Source organism: Neodiprion virginianus, chromosome 5, assembly GCF_021901495.1.
Source record: "Neodiprion virginianus isolate iyNeoVirg1 chromosome 5, iyNeoVirg1.1, whole genome shotgun sequence".
Taxonomy (NCBI): Eukaryota; Metazoa; Arthropoda; class Insecta; order Hymenoptera; family Diprionidae; genus Neodiprion; species Neodiprion virginianus.
In genome coordinates, this window is record NC_060881.1 from 7,576,740 (window position 1) to 7,601,490 (window position 24,751).

The 24,751-nt window shown below is 42.4% G+C and overlaps 1 protein-coding gene across 6 annotated transcripts in view; it reads left to right on the forward strand.

Moving 5' to 3' along the window:
* The window catches only part of LOC124305432 (uncharacterized), a 27,531-nt gene continuing 2,780 nt past the window's right edge, over positions 1 to 24,751 (forward strand). Inside the window, exons 1-18 of one of the 6 annotated variants that reach the window (XR_006908380.1) lie at positions 1 to 347; positions 680 to 995; positions 9,116 to 9,186; positions 16,473 to 16,570; positions 16,656 to 16,779; positions 17,668 to 17,899; positions 18,065 to 18,601; positions 18,687 to 18,734; positions 19,677 to 20,372; positions 20,853 to 21,296; positions 21,390 to 21,529; positions 21,661 to 21,738; positions 21,829 to 22,168; positions 22,245 to 22,455; positions 22,593 to 22,780; positions 23,223 to 23,389; positions 23,965 to 24,167; positions 24,435 to 24,507. Coding sequence is in view for 4 of the 6 variants with exons in the window: in XM_046764873.1 (XP_046620829.1) it covers positions 818 to 995; positions 9,116 to 9,186; positions 16,473 to 16,570; positions 16,656 to 16,779; positions 17,668 to 17,899; positions 18,065 to 18,601; positions 18,687 to 18,734; positions 19,677 to 20,372; positions 20,853 to 21,296; positions 21,390 to 21,529; positions 21,661 to 21,738; positions 21,829 to 22,168; positions 22,245 to 22,455; positions 22,593 to 22,780; positions 23,223 to 23,389; positions 23,965 to 24,135 (3,723 nt within the window). In the remaining 2 variants the exon portion in view is untranslated. The remainder of the gene's footprint in view (positions 348 to 679; positions 996 to 9,115; positions 9,187 to 16,472; positions 16,571 to 16,655; positions 16,780 to 17,667; positions 17,900 to 18,064; positions 18,602 to 18,686; positions 18,735 to 19,676; positions 20,373 to 20,852; positions 21,297 to 21,389; positions 21,530 to 21,660; positions 21,739 to 21,828; positions 22,169 to 22,244; positions 22,456 to 22,592; positions 22,781 to 23,222; positions 23,390 to 23,964; positions 24,168 to 24,434; positions 24,508 to 24,751) is intronic. The other 5 variants (XM_046764873.1, XR_006908381.1, XM_046764871.1 and 2 more) reach the window with 5 other exon arrangements.

Consider the following 24,751-nt stretch of genomic DNA (forward strand, 5'->3'; position numbering starts at 1 on the left):
CGGGGCCAGTTCGCAATGGTGCCGCGCGTCTCGAGTAGCCAGTCCTCGACACCGTCTCGAAGACGAAACGGCCAGAGTGAAACTCTACGGAGCAACGATACCGCGTTTCTTGATACCAAAATGGCTTCTCTCAAATCGGCGGTGAAATTTTTCACGAGATTTTAGTGCCTCTGATAAAGGAAAACGGATATTGACGAGTAAACGAGTGTCGTTGGTGTCTGTGAATCAGTGCACCGTTCCAAGTTTCTTATTCTTCTTCGTTTCAGCTGTTTACTTATTCACTTGTCGTTGTCAACGAAGAGGAAACGCTGATACAGGGAACGATTTATCGTTCAGGTAATAAACACGTATGTACGGATTTCATTCTACGTTCAATCCGTCGATTCTCCCATCCACGTTACGTCTGTTTAACGAGTAATCGGACGAATCACACAAGTGTTCTTACGTCACAGACTGAGAGGAAAAAAAACAAAAAAAACACAACCACGCGTCTATATCGAGAGGAAGCAGTAAGACGTAATACCATTTTAATTAGACGTATCCGTATAGTACGACAAATGGTCCCAGTCTATTCGTGCTAAGGACATCCTGTTAGGTTGTTCTCTGACCAAGGATACCAAACCGCGTGTCGATGGGTACAAATTCCAGGTCCTCCTGGTAAATCCTACTACGTTCACAGGTTACACCGAGGAGCCCCGGAAAAACCAGGCTCTATGCAGGCGGTGAGGGAACGGATTTTCGATACCGAGGAAGAAGAAGAAGCAGCGCGTTGCAGTCGTTGATTGGAAGAAAGATAGAATCGAATAGTTGGAAAAGGATGCTGAGTCCAAACCGAGCCCGGACGACGAGGACTCTCCTCTTCGTCCTCGTCCTGGGTGTGGCGTTGTTTAAATCGGCGAAGGGACACGTCGCCCTGACTTTTCCCCACGCGAGGAAGTACGACCTCGACTTCCTGGACAACGCGAGGACGCCGGGACCCTGCGGAATGCCGAGAGGTGAGAGAGAATTTGGCGTCGATTGGCGCGAGCTGGTAGAAGAAATGCGAAAGCTGACGTTTGCGCTTCGGCCAATTTCGCGGCCGTCTCATCGCGACTTTCGGGGTACAGGAACGAACCCACTCATTCATGGATTATTGCCTGCCGTAGAATTATGACGACGGAAATATTCCGGCAGCCGATGGCCGGTGGGAAAACGGCATTAAAATAGCAGAGGAGACGAGGCGTGGGGAACGACGAAGCTTGTATACGATTCGAACCGACTTTCACTACGCCTAGTATTTGTCTACTAACGTCTTAGTCTTAGCCGCTCGCCAAGCGGCATTCTCCGGTAATTACTTCAGGTGGCAAGGCATCCGCGGTTAGCGCTCCGAACAAAATTACTGCGAACAACGTTTGAATTAGCTATTCTCTGCGGTGTAAACTGCTCCGCACGATCTGAGAAAAAATGTCGAGACAGTGCTTTTGCGGCTAAGGACGAAGTGGGAGAAAAAAAAGAGGGGTGGGGGGGGGGGGGGACCGACGAGAAAATGAAAGATAAAATTATGTATTACAGGATAAACGCACGATGTTACAAAGGTTATCGGGAATTTTTTCTTTACCGTAACTTCGACGCGGTAAATGTTCCTCACTTGCTGGTTTTTTTTTTTTTTTTTGTCTTTTTCTTTTTTTTATCAAACTCAAACGATCAATCGGATCTCTGAGGCGTTTCTCAGTTATGCTCATCTAACTCTGACGCAACAAGGATTAATAATTGCGAACGGAGCACTTGACTCGCGACTGAAAAATCTTTCTTATCGCGAAAATCGTGCCGAGCGCGGCGAGTGGAAAAAAGAAGAAACGTTATGGCCTGGAGTGTAAAATAGCTAGTTCGCGGGTCACGCAGTCGGTCGTTCCGTATGGAAAGCGATTCCGGTCTGCGGTATATTTTCCCTACCGTTGACTTTTTGGTTTCTTGTTTTTTTTTTTTTTTTTTTTTCATCTACCTCTTTTCTTCTTCCCGCGATTAAACCGCTGTTTTAATCGCCTCCTCTCGAATTTATCAGCTTCCCGATCACTCGCAGTTCCATTATAACTTAAAAACTACGACTATTTTCGCCGGATTTGCAGTTTTGCATACACCGTTCCGTTACGCAGACTGCACGGCCTTTAATGACGATCAAATTGAGGTCCTTGAAAGATGATATTAGGTAACCGACTGCTGCCACCTTCTACCGCTAACACTGATTCACGTATGTGATAAATCATACGCTCGTTTATAAACGTTACGCGATGCGGTGTCGTCGGGAATTTGATTTTTCGTCGCGGAAAGATCGCGGTCCAGTTGCGATTACACGCTGAACTGCGAATTAAGAAGAATTTATTTATCGTTTTTCCTTGCAAATGAGAACGGGGATTCATATACGGAACTGAAAATATTCGAGATTATATAGATTAAATCTCGTAATACGAGATGGTTTATGGTTCTGTAATTTCACTCTCGAAACTGAGAGTAAATAATCGCCCTCGATTATTCACAACAGGCATACTTTAACCTAAATCACTTCAGCCAGATGTTTTCTATTCTCGTTTCTTTTTTCAATTACTTTAATTTCTTTAATTTTATATCCTTTCTTTCTGTCTCTTTTTCCGTACGAAAATAAAATTTTCTCCCGCTGCGCGAAAAGAAGAACGAAAGTTTTCAGGCACGGTGCCTGTAACAACTGTCGAAGAAAATCTTTCTTCCGTGGAATATCGAGCAAGCGTTTTGCCCCGCAGGAAGTTGGGCATTGTAAAAATAAGTGTCAGACGTAGAAATGCAGAAGAGACACGCTGCACCGGCACGCGCGGCCCAAATCACTTTTTGCCTCCTGCTATTCGACGCCTCAATTTCACGGCTATTTTTCGAACGCCGTTTTGCTCGCTGCAACGTCGAATGGAACGAGCAGCGCACGCTATGTACCGTACAAATTGCACGAAAAGAAATATCGACGAGAGCCGAAGAAAGGTGATGAAAAACACTTGATACAGGTTTGCGCCGATACCGCGAATTAACAAAGCACAACGACAGTTTTACTTTTACGAGCATAGTTGCCGCGTGTATTACGAGAATTAAATTTAAACCGTGCGAAATCATTCGATAAACTGTAGGAATCGACAAGAAAGCTCTGTTTTTTTTTTGGTCATTTTCCTCGAGTGGCTCAAATCACCGTCAGGATTATTAAACTCGACTATAATTTTAACAATGTTAGTGATGAGAAAACCGTGGCTTTGTAGACCGGAAATAATCGACATAGCAAAACGTTTCGCGCCTCTTTTACGAGTCGTATCTAACATTTATAAGTCGACTGATAAATTTGATGGCTCGAAAAACTGCGCGTCAAAAATTATTGAAAACAAAATTGAAAGAAAAAGAAGAAAACGCACAATTTGCGGTGAATAATTACCGATGGGGTTGAAATTCCAAGAGAGCGAAATTGAGAAAGTTTAGAAATCTGAAACATCAAGATTTTCAGTCCTGTGAATTTTTGGTTTGGTGAAATTTCACCACTTTGATCTTACTTTGTTCTGGATTTTCGATATTTTTGCGTTCGGAATCCTGGTGATTATGATTTCCGGTATTTCTGATTTTTTACACTCACTCGTCGAGTAAACTACGCTGTCTGAGTATATTTTGATTTTCGAAACTTTCGGATGTTTCTTAATAATTTGAAATTAGGCGCTTTCGGAACCTCAGTCCCACTCCAATGATAAAAAACATTATTAGCTGTAGAAACAATAGTGTGCACTGAGAGAAATTTTTATTTCCGTTTACCGCTCACGTCCTCAACTATTTTCATTTTTTACCACGATCGGAAAATATACTTCTAGGTAGAAAATGAAAGTTACTTTTCTAGCCGTTACCGGAAAGTCTATTATCCGTTACTATTCTTTCTCATTACGATCACTGTTACTGTATTTTCTCGCAACTGTTGCGAAACTTTAACGCTCGCGCAACGATAAATTGACGTCAAAGCCTTGTTCAAGCATTTCAATTACCAAAAAAGGATCGACGATAGCGTAAAATGGTTACGCGTGCCTCGTGTTTTCGTAATTCCAACGATATTCAAAGAGTTTTTTTTAACGATACCTGTTTTATCGAATTTTTCTAGTTACTGTAACAAATGAAATTTTTCTCAGTGCGGTAAATAAACAAAAAAAAAACGAGCAAATTCCCGGCAATCGATACGACCGTCGTAGTAAGCGAAATTCCAAAAACATGAAATTCGAGAAGGTTTGCGGAGGCTCGGAGCTACGTCCGACGATTCGCAAGCAGCTCGTTTCCAATATCGCATTACAACGCGATCGCTGCTATCGAGTCACCGCGGGAATCGGTCCGTCTGTGCAGTTATGCGCTACGGGAATAAATTATTTACAATATGACGTAGGAAAAGGTCAAAGACAAGGACGTGACCGGGTGTCGAGGCGAAAGAAGCGGCGTCAAAAATCGGCTACGAGTCACTCGCGAATCGCGTGGGCGTTTAAGGTGGATCTTGAAACCTGTATCACTAGCTGCAGCAGCACTCCGACGACCACCGTTAGAGCAACCCGAGACCAGAGTGGCCGGATTTGCATATTCGAGCGATTCGAGTTATGCGGTAAATAACGGAGGGTTTTTGTACACGGGTATAAATTTGTGTCGGAGTTGCATGGGGGGGGTGATACGAGAACAGAAAAAACAAGTCGGTCCTTTTTTTCGTGGGAATTAATGACTTCGCACACACTTCCCGCATCTCTCAAAAATTCCACAACCGTTCGACAAATATTAACGCCTTTTTAAGAAAAGACGTTATTTATGATAATCGTTATGGTTGAAAATTGCACGGGTAGGTTGTAATTAGCGAAAGGCAGAATACGGATTTCCTCAGATCGATGCAAATATTCTTTCCGAATGGACGGTTTGTTTTCATTTATTTATCGAAGGCGAAGCAATTTGCGACGAAGTTTCCGCTGATGAATTCAATAACTTGTTATTGATTTTTTACAGCGGTTATCGAGACAGTTGCGTAGAAATTACCACATTATCATTTTTCAATCAAATTTTATTCGAAAAGTTATAGTCGGAAGTTAATTACCGGGTAGCTTTATGCTTTCCCCTGTATTCTTTGATGAAAACGGATGAAACTCTCACGAAAAATGTCAATTTAGAAAATTAAAGAGAGAAAGAAAGAAAAAAAAATATATATATATATATATATATATATATATATATAGGTAACAATTTAAAAAATACTAATTTTAGACCAAGGATTTGGAAGTCGAGTTAACGAACAAGTTTATCGCTATAAATATAAATCGGCTTGTAAGATAAGCGTCTTAAATTTTCGTCAATTATTTACAAAATTACCATAACCCGTTTATCAACCGTAGAATACTTAAAAGTATAGTAAATCCGATATTACGTATTCAAAGAAGACTGACGATCAAAGTTCGTTAATTTTACGCGTACGTAAAAAATTCCTGACAATCGGAACGCATCATCACTGACCACCATTTGTGTTCACCAGTCAATAAAACGGAGATTTTTACGATACGAATTCAATGCGAATGAGTTTCTCAAGTTTCGATTCAAACATTGGCTTCATGTTGTATATGGCTATTCCATTGTGACGAAAGATAGAGAGAGATGAAAACAGCAGCTCTGACAATGAGCGAAGAAAGTGTAAAAACCTCTGGTATGGAACTAACGATTTGCAATTCACTTTAGTCTTGTGCCAGCGCGTTCACTTCCGGTACAATCAGCTGTAGCGCGATATTTACCAGGTCGCAAGTCCCTCGGCGCGTCTAATTAACAATAAGATTTTCTCGTTCCCTTACGATATTCCCATGCGAAGATATTTGCAAAGAAATCGGAGGAGTGAGCAATTCGCAAGAGAAAACACAGAGACGCCTTCTCACGCGTGAATGATCGAATTTTTCAATCAATAACCGGAGGCGATTTCATCACCGAACGTTGTTTTGAGAGTTTTATTTCCGAACCGTTTAGTTGGACACGAAATAAATTTACGAGTAGTCGCGGCTGGATAACAAGTATAAGCCGTAAAACGATCGATGGAAATTTTTACGCTTCGCGCGAATGGGATTCACGTCGAATCACGTTTGAATAAGCTTGTCAGACTGATTCAAGTTCACGGTTCGTGCCTGGTTAATTTTACAACGTTAGATCGATGTGAGAAATATATTTTAATCGATCGATCAACGAGTTTAAATAAACGGAAAAGGAAAAAAGATTTAGGCGAATTAATTAGGTGTGCACGAAGAGATCTTTGACGAGCGTTTAATTCGGTACGTTTTAGTTTCAGTTAACGTTGCGACAAGCATCGATCGGTCCGTAAAAAAGAGAAACTGACGGAGATGGGACGTAAGGGAGATATGGAAAATGTTAATTAAACGGTTTATTTGTCGCAGGGTTACGAAATGAAATTTATGTTCGATCAATTATCGACGCCGAGTCTGCAAAAATGCAGCGATTTTATGCTTTCGATGTAACCGCGAAAGCCAAGAAAAATGCCAAGCACTCGCTTTCGTCCGATGATCGTTGCGAGATGTCGATTGTTAATATAAATAATTCACCGCACGCGGCCCATCGTCGTTGATTTTGGGGATATAAAGGAGAGTCGTAGAGTGAAGAAAGAGTTGCAATAGTAATTAGAGAGCCGCGCGATTTTTCGAAGCAAAAACACAAGCTGCGGAATTAGAACCAGCCGGTTTCAAAATATTCCGTAACTAATCCCTGATGCAGGTTTCATAGTTTTTTTTTTTTCTTTTTTTTCAAACCATGCAACAAGGTACCAAAGTAATAATTATCGAAAATGCATATCTTTTTTCCTTTACCTTGTGATTGTTGATTTAACTCCAACCAAATTCATACTCCTGGTTTGCAAATTTTCTTGTGATCCATTGATCCAGCTTCAGTTAAATGGAATGTCTAAATGATCGGTATCTTCCCGTATCAGAAGCGAATTGATTGTATGTGACGGTCCGACTACGACTACTCGGAGTTAGTTTACGCGTTCATTAATTACCGATTCGCGGCACGTTTTCAAACACGAGAACAAAATGCGCTTCGGCGCTCCTAGCGGCAGACGCACAAGTTACTCAAAACTGAAATCAAGCTTGTCGATTGAAAACTTTGCAATTAGTCGGGAGGCGCGAAAAAAAATCGATTTTTGCAAGGATTTTTCACGAAGAGGCATTTCAATTTGTTAATATAAAAATGTACACACATATTAGGGTAACATTGAACTTCATTCTGATATTTTTCATTTATAAGAAAAAATGATTCTTCAAGCTGCACCTTTAAAAAAAGGCGTCTTGCGATGAGCAAGATATCTCTGGACTTGATCATCCGAAATGGAAAAACAAAAAAGATTTACTTAATGTACAGTATTATCTGATCTAAGATCGGAAAAATGAGCAAAATGTTAATTTTTAACAAAACGGCGGCTTCTCAAAAAAAAAAGAACGATTTCTCATAAAAATTTTCGCCATAATTTGTCTATAAAATGGACAATAATCAACGGTAATAAAAAAACGTTCGATTAAGAACTGAGAAATATGTAACAATAAAGCTTGTATAAAAATTTGAGACTGATCGGTTCAGCCGTTTCCGATAAATCTTGCTCACCGACTTTGAAAACATAGTTTTGAGAAAAAAGCTTTCAAACATTCACAAGAACTTTCAAACGCTCCAGAGTCTCCGAAAATGGGCGCGTAACTTGGAGAATATCTTTCGGATCGATACGAAATTTTCTATGCATACGTTCGAATGTACGTACATTACGAAAATGAAAATTGAAAAAGTTGATCGATATTTGAAAAATTCTAACCAGGCCGTAGATAGGCTTTCATGTCTTTCGAACACGTTATAGCAGGGTGTCGAAGATCACGACAGGTGTAAATATCTAGCAGGTAGATTTCTCAAAATTCTGAACAGGACTAAGGACCAAACAGGATTTAATAAATCCTTACTTAGTACCCGCAGGTCTACAGTAGGGCCAAAATTTCTACTGGAATTAGCGCCGATTTGATATTACAGAATCGCTGAAATTTCGACTCTCGATAATATCGCATATTCGCGGAACGATTAACACACTTTGTACATGCGAAACGGACGTATTATATTTACAATATTGTATATGAAAACCAATTAGAAGGAGTAGAAATTCTTTCCCGCAGGCTTCCGCATCGCTGGTACAAATTGCATCAGCATCGCAACACGTTGTACCGTTTAAATTATGCATAAGCATACACGGATACATCCGTATATATATACATACATAAATACATACGTAAACGTCGCGTTATACTCGCGATATTTACGCTCGAGCATCAGCGGAGTTTATTGCTTAAGTAACTGGGCCCAGCCTCCTGGCACTTCTCTTCGAATTACCCACGAGTATTTTTAACGCAAGTAAATTGCGGAAAACGGCGCATCCTGCAGCCTGCTTAAAGTCCAAGTTTTTGTACGCGTTAAATGCGTTTTTTTTTTTTTGCACGATGCCGTTTGCACGGCGAGAAAATTGCGGGTATCAAATTTTATTGAATTTCTAGGAAACTGCAGGGAGAACGTCCGCGTAGAAGATTGAATATCAAATTTCGGTCGAAGACTGGTTACATATTTTTTTCTCTGTTTTTCTCTACAAACGGCAAGAAAATATAACTGGGCTAGCATTCCTGCGGCTCTGCATTTTAAACTAACGCCAGAACTTCGATATAACATACACTGAGCAAAAATTTCATTCGTTACAGTAACTAGAAAAATTGAGTAAAACAAGTGTCGTTAAAAACAAACTGTTTGCGCTATCATCGATCCTTTTTTGCTAATTGGAACACGAAATCAGTTTCTGAGGTTTACTCTACTTTTTGTACTTAAACAAGGCTTCAACGTCAATTTATCGTTGCACGAGCGTTAAATTTTCGCAACGGTTGCGAGAAAATCTAGCAATAACGATCGTAATGAGAAAGAATAGCAACGGATGCCAGACTTTCCGGTAACGGCTAGAAAACTAATTTTCATTTTTCACCTGGAACTATATTTTTGGATCGTGGTAAAAAATGAAAATATGGCAGATTTTAACCTTCGATATTTTTTTTTCCAGGTGACATCAGAACCTCGTTTCTCAGCGGCAGCAGCTTCAACGTCACCTGGCATCTCGCCTATCCGCACAGGGTGAGTTTCTCTGCTTTATTGTTACACAGGTATTGTACATAATTCTGCATCCTCACCTTCTAACCGTTTTGGGATGAGAAAAATCATCGGCAAGAGGTGAACGAAACCTCCAGCTGCAATACCGACTATCAGCTATGCGCGTAAGCCCCAGATCAAGACAATGGTAACTGGTGCTGGTAATGAATAATTCCGGTGCCATGCAACTTCCGTTATCCATAAGGCAACGCCGGAACTCTGGCATAACACATCCTCGTTTTAAACGAACCTTTTCATACTCGCTCCGAGTTCTGTGGGACGACTTGTTTCACAAACCGTTGCGATCCGAACCGATCGGATAACCGAAATCGAGTTATCATTATCGCGATAATTTTATTTCATCATCGCACTCTATGCGTCATGTAATAATATGCGCAACGTTAGCCCGTCAATCAAATCTTAGGAGAATTATTGTCCCGTGATTCACCCTCCTCGAAGCATTGAAATTTTTCATAAACGGTACAAATAAATTCATTAAACCATTATTCTCGCCGATTTTAACGCCAGTCGTAACCTTCTCAGTGCTGACGAGAAGAGCGTCGCGGCGTTGATGATGGCGTTTAAAAGCTACAAAGGAAAAAAAGAGAAGAAAAAGAAGAAAAATGAAAAAAGGCACACACTTACAGGCGATAGCCAATCAACGGCTGTTTCGTGAACCGTAACACGGATTTAAATTCCCGCACGAGTATTTAATGGCATTAATCATCGTGCCGCGTTCGATTTATAAGGTATAAAAGAATGCAGGTGCACAAGGTGCTCCACATCAGACGGTCGTATCGGTGATACCAAGGTCTTAGTATATCCCGAAGGCAAAAGATCGATGAATCGTTGAAAGGAAGCTTAGAAACACGGGGTAGAATTATTTTCTTTTAAAATATCCGGCGTACGTCGTATCTCGCCACACGTTTAGGTATGTGGGAGGTTGCGACGGTGACGTCACTCGGTTAAGACGAACGGAATTCGATCCTAAAGGCACGTACAGCAACAATATCGACTGATTACAGAATCACCCGCGAATGCGGTGTAAAAAAGAACACGCAACGACGGTCTCTCGATATTTTCTATCGTATTTCTATCGTCAATTTTCTAAACCCAAGGTATAAAGTTTCATTTTTTTTTTTTCCTTCTTCTTCTTCTTCGTCGCAATTATATAAAGACAAACGTGAATTAGTTTCACGTGCGTCGGTACAACCGCGTTGACTCCAATTTTCTTTCTTTTTCTTTTTATTTTTTTTTTTTTTGTTCCAACGAGATATTGACTTTTTTCCCCGATAAAATTAAAAAAAAAATAAAATATTAAAGTGCGCGATAGACGAATTACGGCTTTACGCATAAGTTGTTACCGAGTTACGACATATTCGCGGGGAAAAGGGAGGGCGACGGATCGGCATTACGGCCTACGCTCCTCTCTTCAAGGCAGGGGACTGCGTTGAATTATTCAGTCAAGAAAACACCCGCTATTTAGCAAACCACGCAACGTCGTCGTCGCCTTTCGTACAAAAATTCCAACGCCTTGCAAAATAACCGATACACACATTCGCTGTGTGTGTGTGTGTTATAAACTACAGGCCGATTCTTAGCGATGTAATATCCTCACCTCCTCACCTCTGTCACGAAGATTATACTTCACCAAAAACTATCCGTATATCCTGCTCGCAGGTGAAAAAACGGTAAAAAATTAGTGCCGTCATATTATTTTTTTTTTTTTATTTCAATTATTTTATTTTTTCTCTCTCTTTTTTCCCCTGACTGCGAATCATGTGTGTACTCGTACGAAAACCTTTCAACCGTTGACACTGTCGTTGGACTACTGACAAAGGATGAAATTTTAACCAAAGAATAAGGCGATGTTTGTGGAATATTGAACAGCTTTTATCGATATCGTGTTCAAATCGATTACGTTTTACGCCGACTGTTATTAGCCGACGAGAGATATTCTTTTAGAAAATGTCGCGCGTCCGCAAAATTCCACGGCAAAGTCAAGTTTACCGCGGACGCGTAATACAGGTTTTAGAAACAAGACGACTGTTTATTATTCGTCGTTTGATGGGATTTCAACGTTGATTTTCACCGCCGAATTTACAATCCGATTCGATTGTTATAATGTGTCTAATTTAAACAGCAAACTTTGTCGGGTATACTGCGAAATTGCAAAGTAAATTGTGTCAATTTGAACTGTACCGTGGAACAAAGATGATGGGGAGAATGAAAAGAACAAAAAAAAAAAAAAAAACCTCTCGGAGTGACAAGAACAGGTATATAATTTTTTTTCTTTTTTTATTTGAAACGAAAATTTTTATACATCGATAATATCGACGGATGTGTTTCGTCGCGAACTGCGAGCTTCCGGTTGATTATAACAAGAAATAATGAAATCTGCAACAACAAGAAAAAAAAAAAAGAAAAGAAAAGAAAGAATTGAAAACACCGAATCCCGTTTACGTAACTACTCTGCATCTGAAATAAATTTGTCGTAGCGATGTATTATATATTGTAAAATAGGATGTTACAAGGACCGACCGGAAGAATTGTTATCATTGCGTTGTAATAATATAATACAAGTGAAGTGAGGGAATGAAGGGGAAAAGGAATAAAGGAAATATTATCTGAAAAAATATAATAATACATAGGTTATTTTTTATCCATAGAATATAAAAGATAGGAAGAAACGCTACGGCACGGCGGTTAAGTCGATTGGAATGTTCACTAAAGCCCGTTCGTTACTTTCTTATTTCTTCTTCCGCATATACATAGCGGTTAAAACGATGCCTATTTCAGTTGCGCTCGTGCGCGGCTGACAGAGGCATGTATAATGTAATACATATACGTACCTAAACATGTATGAATGTGTGTACAAACGCCTAGTTGTGTACGTCTAATCGATACCACCGTTCGATTCACGTTCCACACTTTGACGCGAAGCGTTATTCTACGCGTTAGTATGCGCGTTAAAAAGCCGCGGCAAACCGGCCAACACGACGATGATGACGATGCGATGATCCTGGAGACCGACCCGTGGCGTCATTTCGGATTAATCACGAATCGCCGGTAAGACAAAAAAAAAAAAGAAAAGAAAAGAAAAAAAAAACAGAGGGGAATTTCCGATTGAGGATATTTTAAATAAGCGACGAAATAAAAGATGCCCGACGAAGCAAAGTTACGAAAAGTAAAGTTTCGATAAGAAAACTAATTTTCATTTTCTACCTAGAAGTGTATTTTTCGATTCTGATAAAAAATGAAAATTGTTAATCTACGTCAAGGATCGGAGAGTGAAATTTGTCAAGCGCCGCGGCTGGGGCTCATTTTTATTCTACAAATGCGCGTTAGAGTCGCTGTAAAATATGCCGATGTGGAAATATTGGATTTCTCGATATCGGTGGAACTATTTTCGCCGAGCGATGAAACGGATATATCCTGGCGTTGAAAATTCTTCAATTTCAAAACCGCTTCTCTCCGCTCGGTCATGCGAAACGCTTCGACTGTGCGGGGGAATTGCAGTTGCACGAATCATCGTACAACGTGTAACGCGGTATGATTTCAGTCGGTGGTCGAACATTCTTCGGCGTATAGATCCCGCAGTGCCTTATGCAGTGCGAAACGATTTTTGCTGAACCGTCGATGACCGAAACCGCTCTTCCAGCGGTGATTAAATTACGCTGCACAATTCGAATCACCCTCGTCATCGTTATTGTTGAATTATACATCGCGTCGAGTCGACGGGCCGGATTTAATGAGCCATATTCGACGCCGTTAATCATGGGAAATAATTTCCAATCGTTATGCATCGTTTTCGTTTATTTCTATTTTCACACTTCTTTTTCTCCGATTTAAATTTTTACTCTCTACGTACGGCAATTTCGACGCTACAACTGCATTTCGAACGAGTCATCTTGCCCCGACGCCGCGACGGGATAACAAGTTTATTCAATACAGAAGAGAGAGAGAGAGAGAGAGAAAATAAATAAAATACTCACGATAATTATAACCGACGTAGTCAGAGTCCGAAGCAAACAGACGCTCGTCATTCCTGATTCGTCTATTTATTAATATAACTACCGAAACACGTAATAACGCGCGAGGAGCTCTACCGAGAACGATAATTAAATCACTTTGAAAACATGTACGCGGCGTCGTTGTCTGGTATCCTCTAAACTCTAAAAACTCCGAATCGTCATTCAAGGCCTCAAACCTAGGCAAACCGAGTGGAATATCTCAACATTTATATACATACATACGTATATACATAAATCACTGGGATTCCGGAGCTTGTTCTTCTTTTTTCTTTACGCCAGTAACGGAAACTTATCGTTACACTTTACTCTTCCACTGTAACAATGACGATCATCGATCATACGTACCTCGAATTCACATCAAAACATCCAGACTCGCACTTTCGTCCCTCCAATTCATCAATGACCGGATCCACGAACGAATTTACCCTACCAAAAGTTCACACTGATTCAATTGTTCCGCTGATGATGGATCCATTAACGATCTATTAACCGTGACACCCGCACTCTGAATAGCGCCAACGTTCATTGTGATAATTCTGTCGAACCTCGAAAATGTTCCTTGATAGTCCCACAACATTCAGCGACCAAGTAACGCTTCAATGTTTGCAAACATTGCGCATTTGCAGACTTTCTCTCTCGTCAGATTCTTTCTAAACATTATATTTACGACGTATGGTTGGATTTTTATATCAGCATCGATAGTGCAATTTAAAAAATTGACGGTGTTAAAATCGATCAAAAGTGACCGGTGTGGACTACTAAAAAACAATTTTCACCGTCAATTTAGAACTTGAGCGTCAAATAGTGTTAGATCGACATAAAATAGTGTCGAATTGACACTAAAAAATATTTTATAGTAGTCCACACCGCATTTTTTTTTTTTTTTTTTTTTTGTTTAATTTTTTTATTTACAGTACGGTCGCGTTTTAATCTTGTTCTTCAATTTTGACCAACCGTCACGGGAATGTAATTCAGAAACGTAAATTTATACATTAGCCTGCGATCCACGATTTACGACTCAACGGCAGTTTATTCTATTGCGCAAATGCTTCATCGGCAATCGCATCGAGAATATTGTAAAAATTCAACAACGAAATATTTATCCGTGGCTTACAGAGCACCGATCGTCGGTCGTAACAAGAGAGAGAATTTCAATAACCAAAGACTGAGGCCGCTGTATAATAATTACAGTCGCGTAGGTTCGGTGCACAATTAGTCATTCATCCTGCGACTTGAGCAAGAGAAGTTTGAGGTCAACAGCTGTGGGACGTCGGGCTTTACACGAGCCTCGCATGCCTTCGCACCCAACCAGTTTCGTAGGTATCTCAACGTCCTTTCGGGTCGTCTATCAATTCTCACAAATCCCAGAGGCAAGAGGGACGTTTCCCGGATAAACCGGGACGCGTAACCAGCAGCACTTAGTAAATTATCCCGATGGAATCGGGGCGTCGAATAATCCGGACGCGCGTTTCTTACGGTATAATCGGGATCCTGTTGCAGATCGGTAGTCATTCCGGTTATCGTACGCAACGCGTCCTCGCCGTGTAAATATATTTAGTTAGGCTACGCCCAGGAGGATTTGAAATTTGTTTATTACATTTTGCAATTCGTTACAGCGAAGAGAGATATCGCGGAATGAGTTACGCCGATGAACGCGAGGCTGTTGGATGAATGGGAAAGAGGCGCGCGGAGCGCACGCGGGATCCTGAAATAAGAACAGAAAACGAAACAAGCGGTGAGATGAAGAGAGAACGAAAAAGAAAACGAAAATGATTAAAATAAAATTAGACGAGACAACGCCTCTGCGCACCTGCGAAACAACGCGCCCAACGAAGCGCCTGAGGTGCGGCACAAATATTTACGAACAATTTTAGCGCGCGCACCTGATACCTATCCTCGACCTGTACCTACAACGAGAGATTTTTCAACCGCCCTAGCTTTCACTTGGAATCCATGAAAGAGTTACTTACGTGTTTGGCCCGAAGCGAGAACCGGACTGAACGAGGCATTCTTTCGACGATACTGCGCCTCGTTCATGCTCCGAAGAAAATTTCATCTTAATGAGAAAAGTTTGCCGCTCGCGACGAAATTTCAAGGTTGACATGCGTCCGAACGAACATCATTTTCACGCAATCGAAAAGTTTTGTGCTGATTTTATAACGCGCGGAAAACAAAATGTTTTTCAATCATGTCTGAGGAAAATCAGATCTACGCAGTGAAATGATTTTGTAAAGAATGTATTGAAGAATGATTGTTTGATTGCTACATTTGCAAATATTATCGCATGATTGCAATTTATGCTGCATGAATCTAGTCTCACAACGAAAAATGACGGAGAAATACGGCATTGCGAATCGACAGACTGATTCAATGGCATTGAACCACGAATGATTTAATTCTACATATTACACTGAACAGAGGCCTGAAGCCTCTTCTAATAACTGCTCATCTTACTTCTCTTGCGAGAAAGGATTTTTAACGCGTTACGGAGAGTAATTTGCCACTTGAAGAAAAGTTTTTTGTAATTTCACGATGTAACGTATTACTTGATAGCGGTAATCAATTAGTAACTCTGACGATTTCGTAAATTCGACTAATTTCTATCCACTGTACAGATTTAATGAACTGTAGGAAGTGATATTAGTTGAATCTACCATAGCGTGTTCAATATTTTTACGATACTATGAAAAAAGTGTTATTTCATTAAATGGATTAAATCAAAATTGAGATTTCGTATTTGTAAGTATATTTTATTGAATCAAATTTTTTGCAATTTCGAAACAAATATTCCGTCGCTTCGGTACTTGCAACAAAACACCGTGTTCCCGCGACAAATTTTTTCTACAAAATGGGTCTACGAAACGATTTTTTTTTTTTTTAAAAAAAAGCAAAAAGTTTTCCTCTTGCACAAAACAGAATGGCACCTTGAATGCCGGCCATGGCCCACTGCAGGACTTTTGAAACACGATGTACACTGTACAGTGACTATAAAGCTGCTCTCCAGCGAGTGGCTACAAACGTCATTGTTATTCCATGCGTACTGTAAATTGACACCGATACGTGTCAAAAATAGTATATCTGCACTACGACTAGAAGTCGATTGGGCCCGTGCCCAGATGCCCGTTTTCTTTGCACGCCAAAGAATTCAGCTTCTCGACGTGCATTTTCACCCTGCACGATTCTCTCGGATCATCTCGCGTTATCATTGGATGACCCTTTTCATTTTTCTCTTCTCAGGGTGGCTTCAGGCTGCAGATTTTAGACGCCCTCGACAGACCCCTCGTCGATCTCACCCCGGTCACCCAGGTCAGCGAATTCGTCGAGGACGATGCCACGTACGTTTGACTCCCGTTTGAGTGGCGTTGGGGGGTTCGGGAGGAACCCTATCGCCGATTGGTAATTCAAAAATATGTTTTTCAGGGCGCAATCATTCCCGGTAAGCTTGCCTCAGAACTTCACGTGCAAGGACTGCACCATCAGGCTTCTACGGGAGGCCGAAGAATGGGGATCAACGTACAGGTTTTGGTCCTGCGCCGACATCGACGTGAGTCAATTTACGATTTAACGATAGTATGTGTATAATCTGGTAGAGCACTTCCTTGTTATAAGAGAATTTTTCCTTCGTTCCACTTGACTGAGTTTTACAGCTTCTCCCACTCTACCATTGTACCTGAGGTCTCCCAACTTTGGCACGGACTTCTCGTTATAAGCCAACGATCGACTGCGTGGAATCATACGTGTTTAGACACAGAATTCGGATACGTAACTGTGATTCTCTTATAACGAGGAGCATGCCCGAGCACTCCGTGTAGTAGTAGGGGAACGTTGAAGAGACGAATTACTTGGAATCCTATTTTCCTAACCGCCTTAACACTCTCTTATAACGAGATGGTACTGGGCAAAGAATGATTGAACACGAGTTCAAACGGTCCAACAAAAATCTATCCCATTTATAATTCAAACGAATGAAGAGTAAGAGTTTAATCGTACAGTGTCGAATAATTCCCTGAAATTAGCAGTCGAAATGACCGAACTTTTCCTGCAGTTCGTACCCGCAGTTTCGATCGATCTTTCCTTCTGAATCGTCCGAAAGTATACATCGAGACATAATTTTGTTTATTTGGACATCGTGCACGGTGCATATTATACGTTCGATGTAAGATCCTTAAATTGTCCGGTCCGAAAAAGAAACGGTAATAAAAATATCGTAAGCGTCTCCTCGGCGTCTGCTTTAAAGTACACTCACAAGCGTTTCTCGGAGGATTACGGGTATATCATTAAATGCATGTACCTACACCTACCTGAAGTGGTACTATAGCTCCAGTTATACGAGCACGCGTTACGTACGGTGAGAATTTGCGAGTGGTAAATGATGGGCTTTCGCGAGCTGTCGTTATGACACTATAACCGAAGCGGTTTTGTACTCCAACAGATTCTGGAGAAGAAAGAGTACAGAGAAGACTGCAGTAAGCACGGTAAATACCTCGTGGGAAGGTGCAGATGCGACAGATTCTACCGCGGATCTAGGTGCGAGATCAAGGAGGAGTGCCTCGACGACGTGGACTGCGGATCGCAAGGGGTCTGCGTCGACAACAAGGGAACGACATCCCCGACCAAACACTGCTATTGCAACATCGGATGGTTCGGTCCGGGATGCAACAAGAGTAAGCGATGAAATGTAGCGCGGAAGTCCGAAACACACCTTGACACAAGTTGCCTGAAAGAAGTCTTCCTATCGAGGAGGACTGTCAGGCACCCTGTTCTTGGGTTTCGAGGAGTTGCGTTAACCGACGCGATATGAACACATCCGCGTTTCTCACGAATTTCAGAATCGCCGATCAAGAACACGGAGATAAACTTCGACGCGTACACCATGAAGAACTTCTCCGACAGCTTCAAGCTCTACTGGCGGATTCTCAAGGACATTAACGAGCTCGAGGCTGTGATGGTGGTCAACGGCACCTCTTGGGTTGGACTCGGATGGCGACCGAAGGACCTGACTCCGGCTTGCAAGGCTTTTCCCGAACTTTCAGACCCGCCCGGTGAACCGCTACCGAAACCGGAACCAAAATCAGAACCAGAACCGGCACCCGAAGGCGTTCCAGAGCCGACAAGTGGCTCTGCCAAAGCCGAGCCTGAGCCGCGCGCAGAGTCGAAGGCCGAGCCGGTTTCCGAACCGAAATCGGTTCCCGTCTCGGGTCCTGAACCATCCCCCGAACCCGGTGCTGAACCAACTCCAGAACCGGAAGCCGAGCCCTCAAAGTCCGGGGCGAAACGGAGATCACCAACGGCTTACGGGGCCGCACCGCCTGATTCCGATGTCACAGTTCGCACTAGCGTCACTTACCAAGTGAGCAGCAAGCAAGGTAAGCGAGTGGTGATTTTTTGCGATCGGTGGAATTGGTGAGGATTTTCGAAGTTTAACGTGTTGGGTTCGGTTTTTTTTTCCAGGACGGAAGAGGCGAGCTATCGGAGCTGCGGAGACGGAACCAACGACTGGTGAGTGGACTGTATGTAGTTAGTATGTTGGATTATGAACGTAGCTCGAAACCCTTGTATAGCACGTAAAATATGCGTCGTTGAGTAAATTGCACTCTCTTGAGTTTCCCACGATTTTGCAATGTACTCGTATAACCGTATGAGTTATACTGACGTAGGTAAATACACACCTTGGATGTTGATATATGTACGTGGATGGCGAACCTCGGACGTAGTTGTTTCTCTTGGCATTTACGGAGGAAAATCTTCTGCCGGTACTGTGCCGCAGCACGTTGCGATTAAGTGAAAGAGATGCTTTCTGTAGTTTAGGATTATTAAAAGTCGAGCTTTTTATCCCCGTACCGTATTTTAGGTCTATAACTGATTGGAGTCCATATCATATTCCCACGATATTAATCACTGCGTAAAGCGAACGAATGATACCGAGACGTTAGCTTGCAGCAATTTCGATGTTTGAATACTTATTAACAGATTACCCACTCCAAGTAGAATAATTGACAAAAATTCTGTAGCCACCTTCTAATCTGATATTGGAAGCCGGTGTGTACGCACAAACGATCCATGCCTGTAAATACCGGCGAGAAAGAGTGTACAAAAACAAGTCAAACGTACCTTTCGAGAACTTAACGCTCGGTGAAAGCAAGCGAAAGTGAAAATTACCGATATCAACTCGTGCCTCGGCAAAGGTAGTGACTTTTTTACACCTGAAAGAAATATGCATACCCGTTAAACGGTTGATGATTTACGGACTGGATCTTCTGTGCGTTTTACTCACGGCCAACTGAACATCCCAAAATTTCCCCTCAAAAGCTTGTTTCCCGTAAAAATGACGACCCTAAAACGATTAGCCACGTATCATGAATTATTTTCGTAAATGTATAATGCACAACGGTGAAGGTTCGAAGGTGAATAGTTGCATGGAGTTGTTGCTTTGTTGCACAGGGGAGCCCAGCGGCGCGCCTACTTACACCACTGCTGAACCTCAACCAAAAACATCCACTCCTGAACCAACCTCCATCACGGAATCATACCGTCCCGAACCCATTTCATCAACCCACGAATCATCCACTGTATTCACAACCGTAAACGAATCTCGCTCTGGAACCAATCGTGAACCAAAATCCGAACCCGTCTCTGAACCAGTTTCCGAACCCACGTCCGAACCGAAATCCGAGCCTACTTCTGAACCCACATCTGAACCAAAGTCTGAACCTACTGCTGAACCAAAATCCGAACCCGCCTCTGAACCCACATCGGAACCGGTTTCGGAACCGAAATCCGAACCCGTATCTGAACCCACATTGGAGCCGGTTTCGGAACCAAAATCCGAACCCGTTTCTGAACCCACATCGGAACCGATTTCGGAACCTTTTGCGGAACCCAAATCCGAACCTGTCTCTGAACCAGTTTCCGAACCTAGTGCTGAACCCAAATCCGAACCTAATGCGGAACCGAAATCAGAGCCGATCTCGGAACCCACGACCGAACCTAAATCAGAACCGGTTTCTGAGCCGAGCGCTGAACCAAAATCCGAACCCAATCCCGAACCCGTAACCGAACCGCATCCTGAGCCGAAATTGGAGCCTAATTTCAACGTAGAAGCTCTGGGACCAACGGAGAAGTCGGGAGCGACAAAAGGTAACAAAAGTGATCTTGGTTTTTTGCTTTGTATATATGACTTGTAGAGTAATATTGCGACACGTAGTTGATGCTGGTAGTGTAGATGATGTATAGTGATTTTAAGTGGGACCATGCATCATGTAAATATGCAATGCGATGAACTTGCGATGAGTACCTAGTTAGTAATTTGAGCCGGAATTATACATCGTGCATAATGCAGTTTTGAATACGGGACTTGTATCATACCGATCTGAAAGAACAACGAATGCTGCTTCGAATTCAATAGAATTGACCGTACCCGAGTGAGTGTTATACAACTGTTGATTATCTCCTCGAATGTGGGCAGACGTAAAATACCTTAGTCCGATCCACCGGGTTAGTCGTAAGACCGCAATAATATTATCGATGATAATAATGACCGACGGTAACAGCAATATTCGTTTACAGTTATAAGCGTCGCGGCTCGGTCTACTAATGATACATTTTTTAATTATCAAGCTCCAACACCATCGGCGGTTCATAAATACACTCCTAAGCACGATTTCAATCCAATGGACTGTACGGACATCGTGATCGGCAGCGCGGTCGGCATGACGCACCGAATCGGAGATTATTACACGAGAGATCGATCTACGCCGCGTCCGGACGCGTTCTGGGGTGGTCAGGACGGCCTCACGGCTGCAATGGGCTTCGAGAAGGATGGCGTGACGACAATAGTCTTCAGGAAGAAACTCAACGACACCGGACTCGCGGACCACGAGATAGTCGACTCTGCGATGCACGTGATCTGGGCCAAGGGTCAGGAGCCAGGAAGCTACGTCCACGACCCGCCGAGCGGTGTGGAAAAGAGCAAAGTGTCCGTGAAGGACTTCTACAAGCCGGACGAGCTCAAGTACCACGGTCACAGCTCGCAGCGAGGCTTCACAAGCATAAACTTCCTCGGTGAGTACCATGTTGCTGATTAATTGCAGCCAGCTTTGGAAATGGGTCAACTCCTTGTACTTATCGTAATCTATAAATTCAACGTTATCGCAGACGAGCACAAGACCGAGTCCGGTGGTCACGCACCACTCGAAGGTGGAGGCTGCGGCGGAGAATGGCGGTATCCGAGACATTGTTCCTTGAAGAACGGTACGTGCGAGTACGCCGCACGATGGGTCTACAAGGCCAAAAAGGTACAATGTGGCTAATAAAGCCTCTTTCCCGTTCCTTTTTACAATCCATCGCGCAAACGCCGCGCGAGCATGTCTCACCGACGCGGCGTCCAAGATTGGGCAGTTTGAATAACGTGCTGTTTATTTTCAAGGACTTGCTGGCTTTCACCATCGTAACTTCTCACACCGACAAATGGACGGGCATAGGATTGTCCAACGACGAAAAAATGGTGAGTCGATACGACCGGAATTATTCATCCGTTAAAAATGATCTCAATAACTATCGATGTATGGTAATCATCCTTCCGATTGGTTCCCAGTCGCAAACCGACGCGATAATAGGATGGGTCAACAAGCTGACTGGTCAGCCGTTCGTCATGGACACTTGGATCAGCGGGTACAATTCCCCGCTTTTGGACGAGTCGCAGGACATTCTTGAACGGTCCGGAAAAATCGAGGACGGATTCACGACCCTCAATTTCACTAGAAAACGGTCGACGAGAGACTCCAAGGATATTTCAATCACGGACGAGCACTGCGTCTACATGATGTTTCCGATCAAGGGAGGCCTCTTCAACGCCGTTAACAAAAAGCTCAAGAAACACGAGACGGTACCGATGATATCGAGCGATAGGATATGCGTCAGGTCCTGCGGCGACGGTGAGTTTACCGCTCTTGAATTCCAGCTCAAGCCCCCGGTAAGGTACCTGAATAAACTCGTTCAATTCCCGTTCAGAGTTCGATGAGGACGCGCCAGCCACTCCCGGTCCTCCCAGGCTCGTCTACGACTTTGAGGTAAAACTTTTGGACCTAGGGGACGGGTTCCAGGCGCCGGATCCCAACACTCCAGAGTTCGAAACGATATCAAACACGATTGCAGACAGCTTTAAACCGGCTCTGAGCAAGGTTCCCGGCTTCTATGAGGTCAAATTGAACCAACTCGAGAGGTGAGTGTGCACGAATATAACGCGTTCTCATTCCACGCGTCAATAATTCGCGGATGCGCGTAAACACGGGTCAGAAGACCGTCTACCAGAACAAAGAGTTGGCTAATAATTTATGGCGTCGTTTTCACCCATCGCAGATCCGACGGAGAATCGATCCTTGCCAAGATGAACCTAATCCTCGACAAAAATGAGGAAAAGGGTCGGGCCTTGAGGCCCGAAGACACGGAAGCGATGGCCAGAGGGGCCCTGAACGAGACACTGGTCACTGGGCGCGTCGGAACCCTTCGGGTAGACCCACAATATCTGGTCTTCAAAGCGCCACAAAGTAAGCCATTGAGAGCCTGACCTTGCCTGGAGATATTACATTGCCAAAGTTCGGAAACTCCGCGAACGATAGCCGTTTTATTCTCTTCGTATATTTACACCCGTGGTAATTAAATCGGAGGCTTGAAAAATAAGAGGATATAAAAGCGAACGGAACGATTGTCGGTTGTACGAACCGAGAGAATCAATTAAAAGTTTTAATCTTAATTTGCATTTCGTTTCCTCAGTTCGCCTGATGTAGCAATCCTTCCAATTACCTTCCATCTTACGATAATAATTTGCGAATATACAGTAGCTCGAAGTTCAGAATGGCCGCCAAACCGAACGTCGCAGTATCCGTAAGAAATGAATTAATCGATCCCACAGCATAGATATAATCACGGCACTCCGGAAGAAGCCAAATTAATACAGCTTCGTTAAGAGTTTTGGTTTTTCATTTTCAGTCACGGACATTTCCGACGAGGACGAGGCCTCTTCGCCTAGTACAACGGGACTTCTACTCGGTTCCACAAAACTGTACGTTATCGTTGGTTGCGTAGCTGCCCTTGTAGCATTGGCGCTTCTCCAGGCAACTTGCACCCTTTATCGTTCGAGGAAACGAACGTCAAAGGTAAAACCATGAGTAAAAATTTTACACTACAGTACCTAACATTAACCGTACGAACTTGTTAACCGGTGGGATGAAAGAAGCCCTTCCTTGTAACCTTGAACGACGAAGAAGCGCCGTAAGAACTTTGAAAACGACTCAATTTGTTGAAACTGTGCTTGTTCGTCGAAATATGTTGTTATTTTTTTTTTCCTCCGATCACTGTTGTCTCTGTCTCTGTCGCTATTTGTTTTTTTTTTTTTTTTTTTTTTTTTGTTGCGTTTTAACCGTGTGATTTTTTTTTCACTCACTGTGCATAACCGTATCGATGAAACGCGCGAGAAGACCGCACGTAGAACTGAATTGTATACCTGATAAATTTATTGTATCAACAGAACGTAGTTTAGAATTAATAACCTTCACGAGGCTGTTGAGAGTGAATTAACGATGAGAAGAAAAAAAAAAAAAAAAAACCCGACGTTTTCTTTGTTATTTTATTTATATATATATATATTTTTATTTTTTTATTTTTTTTCTTTATGCTTGCTTATGTTGCATGACTCGTTGACTCGGTTGACGCGACTTCGCTCCTCCCGCAGAGGGTGTACGCGCTCCCACTTCAGGCTTCTTCTCCTGCTTCAATGAATCCAATTCATCACCCAAACTCGAATACGACGCAGTTACGTCATCAAAGTCAAAACAACTATCAATACAACAACCACCACCAACATTTTCCGCCAAATATGCACCGGCCCGCCTCGAACTGGTAGCATATCTATGAATGTCAATTTTCCCTACCAAGGTACATTAATATCCTTTCTTTCTATATCTTTTGTGTTACTTTCATGCGCTTGTCTTTGTTCAATTTTCTATTTTTTTCTCTCATTTTGTTCAATAGAAGATAATGAGGAAAAAAAATATTTGATTATTTTTTTTTTTTTTTTTTTGTTTTTTGTTTGGTCCCGCAAAAACGGCGCGATTGTTTTACCTACTAATCTGTTTGAAATTTCATCATCGACGGTGGTTGGTTAATCGCTCGTTAGATAAATATCACTCTCGCAAATTGCAGATCTAACCGAACATCTTCCGACCCAAATACCGTAAACGAAATTGATGAATACACTCGGCGCGGTCCTTGCAGAGTATGTTTACATATCTATCTATCTGTTTATCCTGCACCTTGCACGAATTCTAAATATATATATATATATACAATAATTCACGCTTTTGCACAGCTAGATATGATATAAAAAAAATCACAGCACAATTTTACCGACAACAGCATGTGTTGTGTGATTAAAAATACAATTATATTACACAGAGTGAATTCCTAACGACTGCATGGTTAGTTGTCTGCTGGAGTTCAATGCGCACGAGCCACAATCC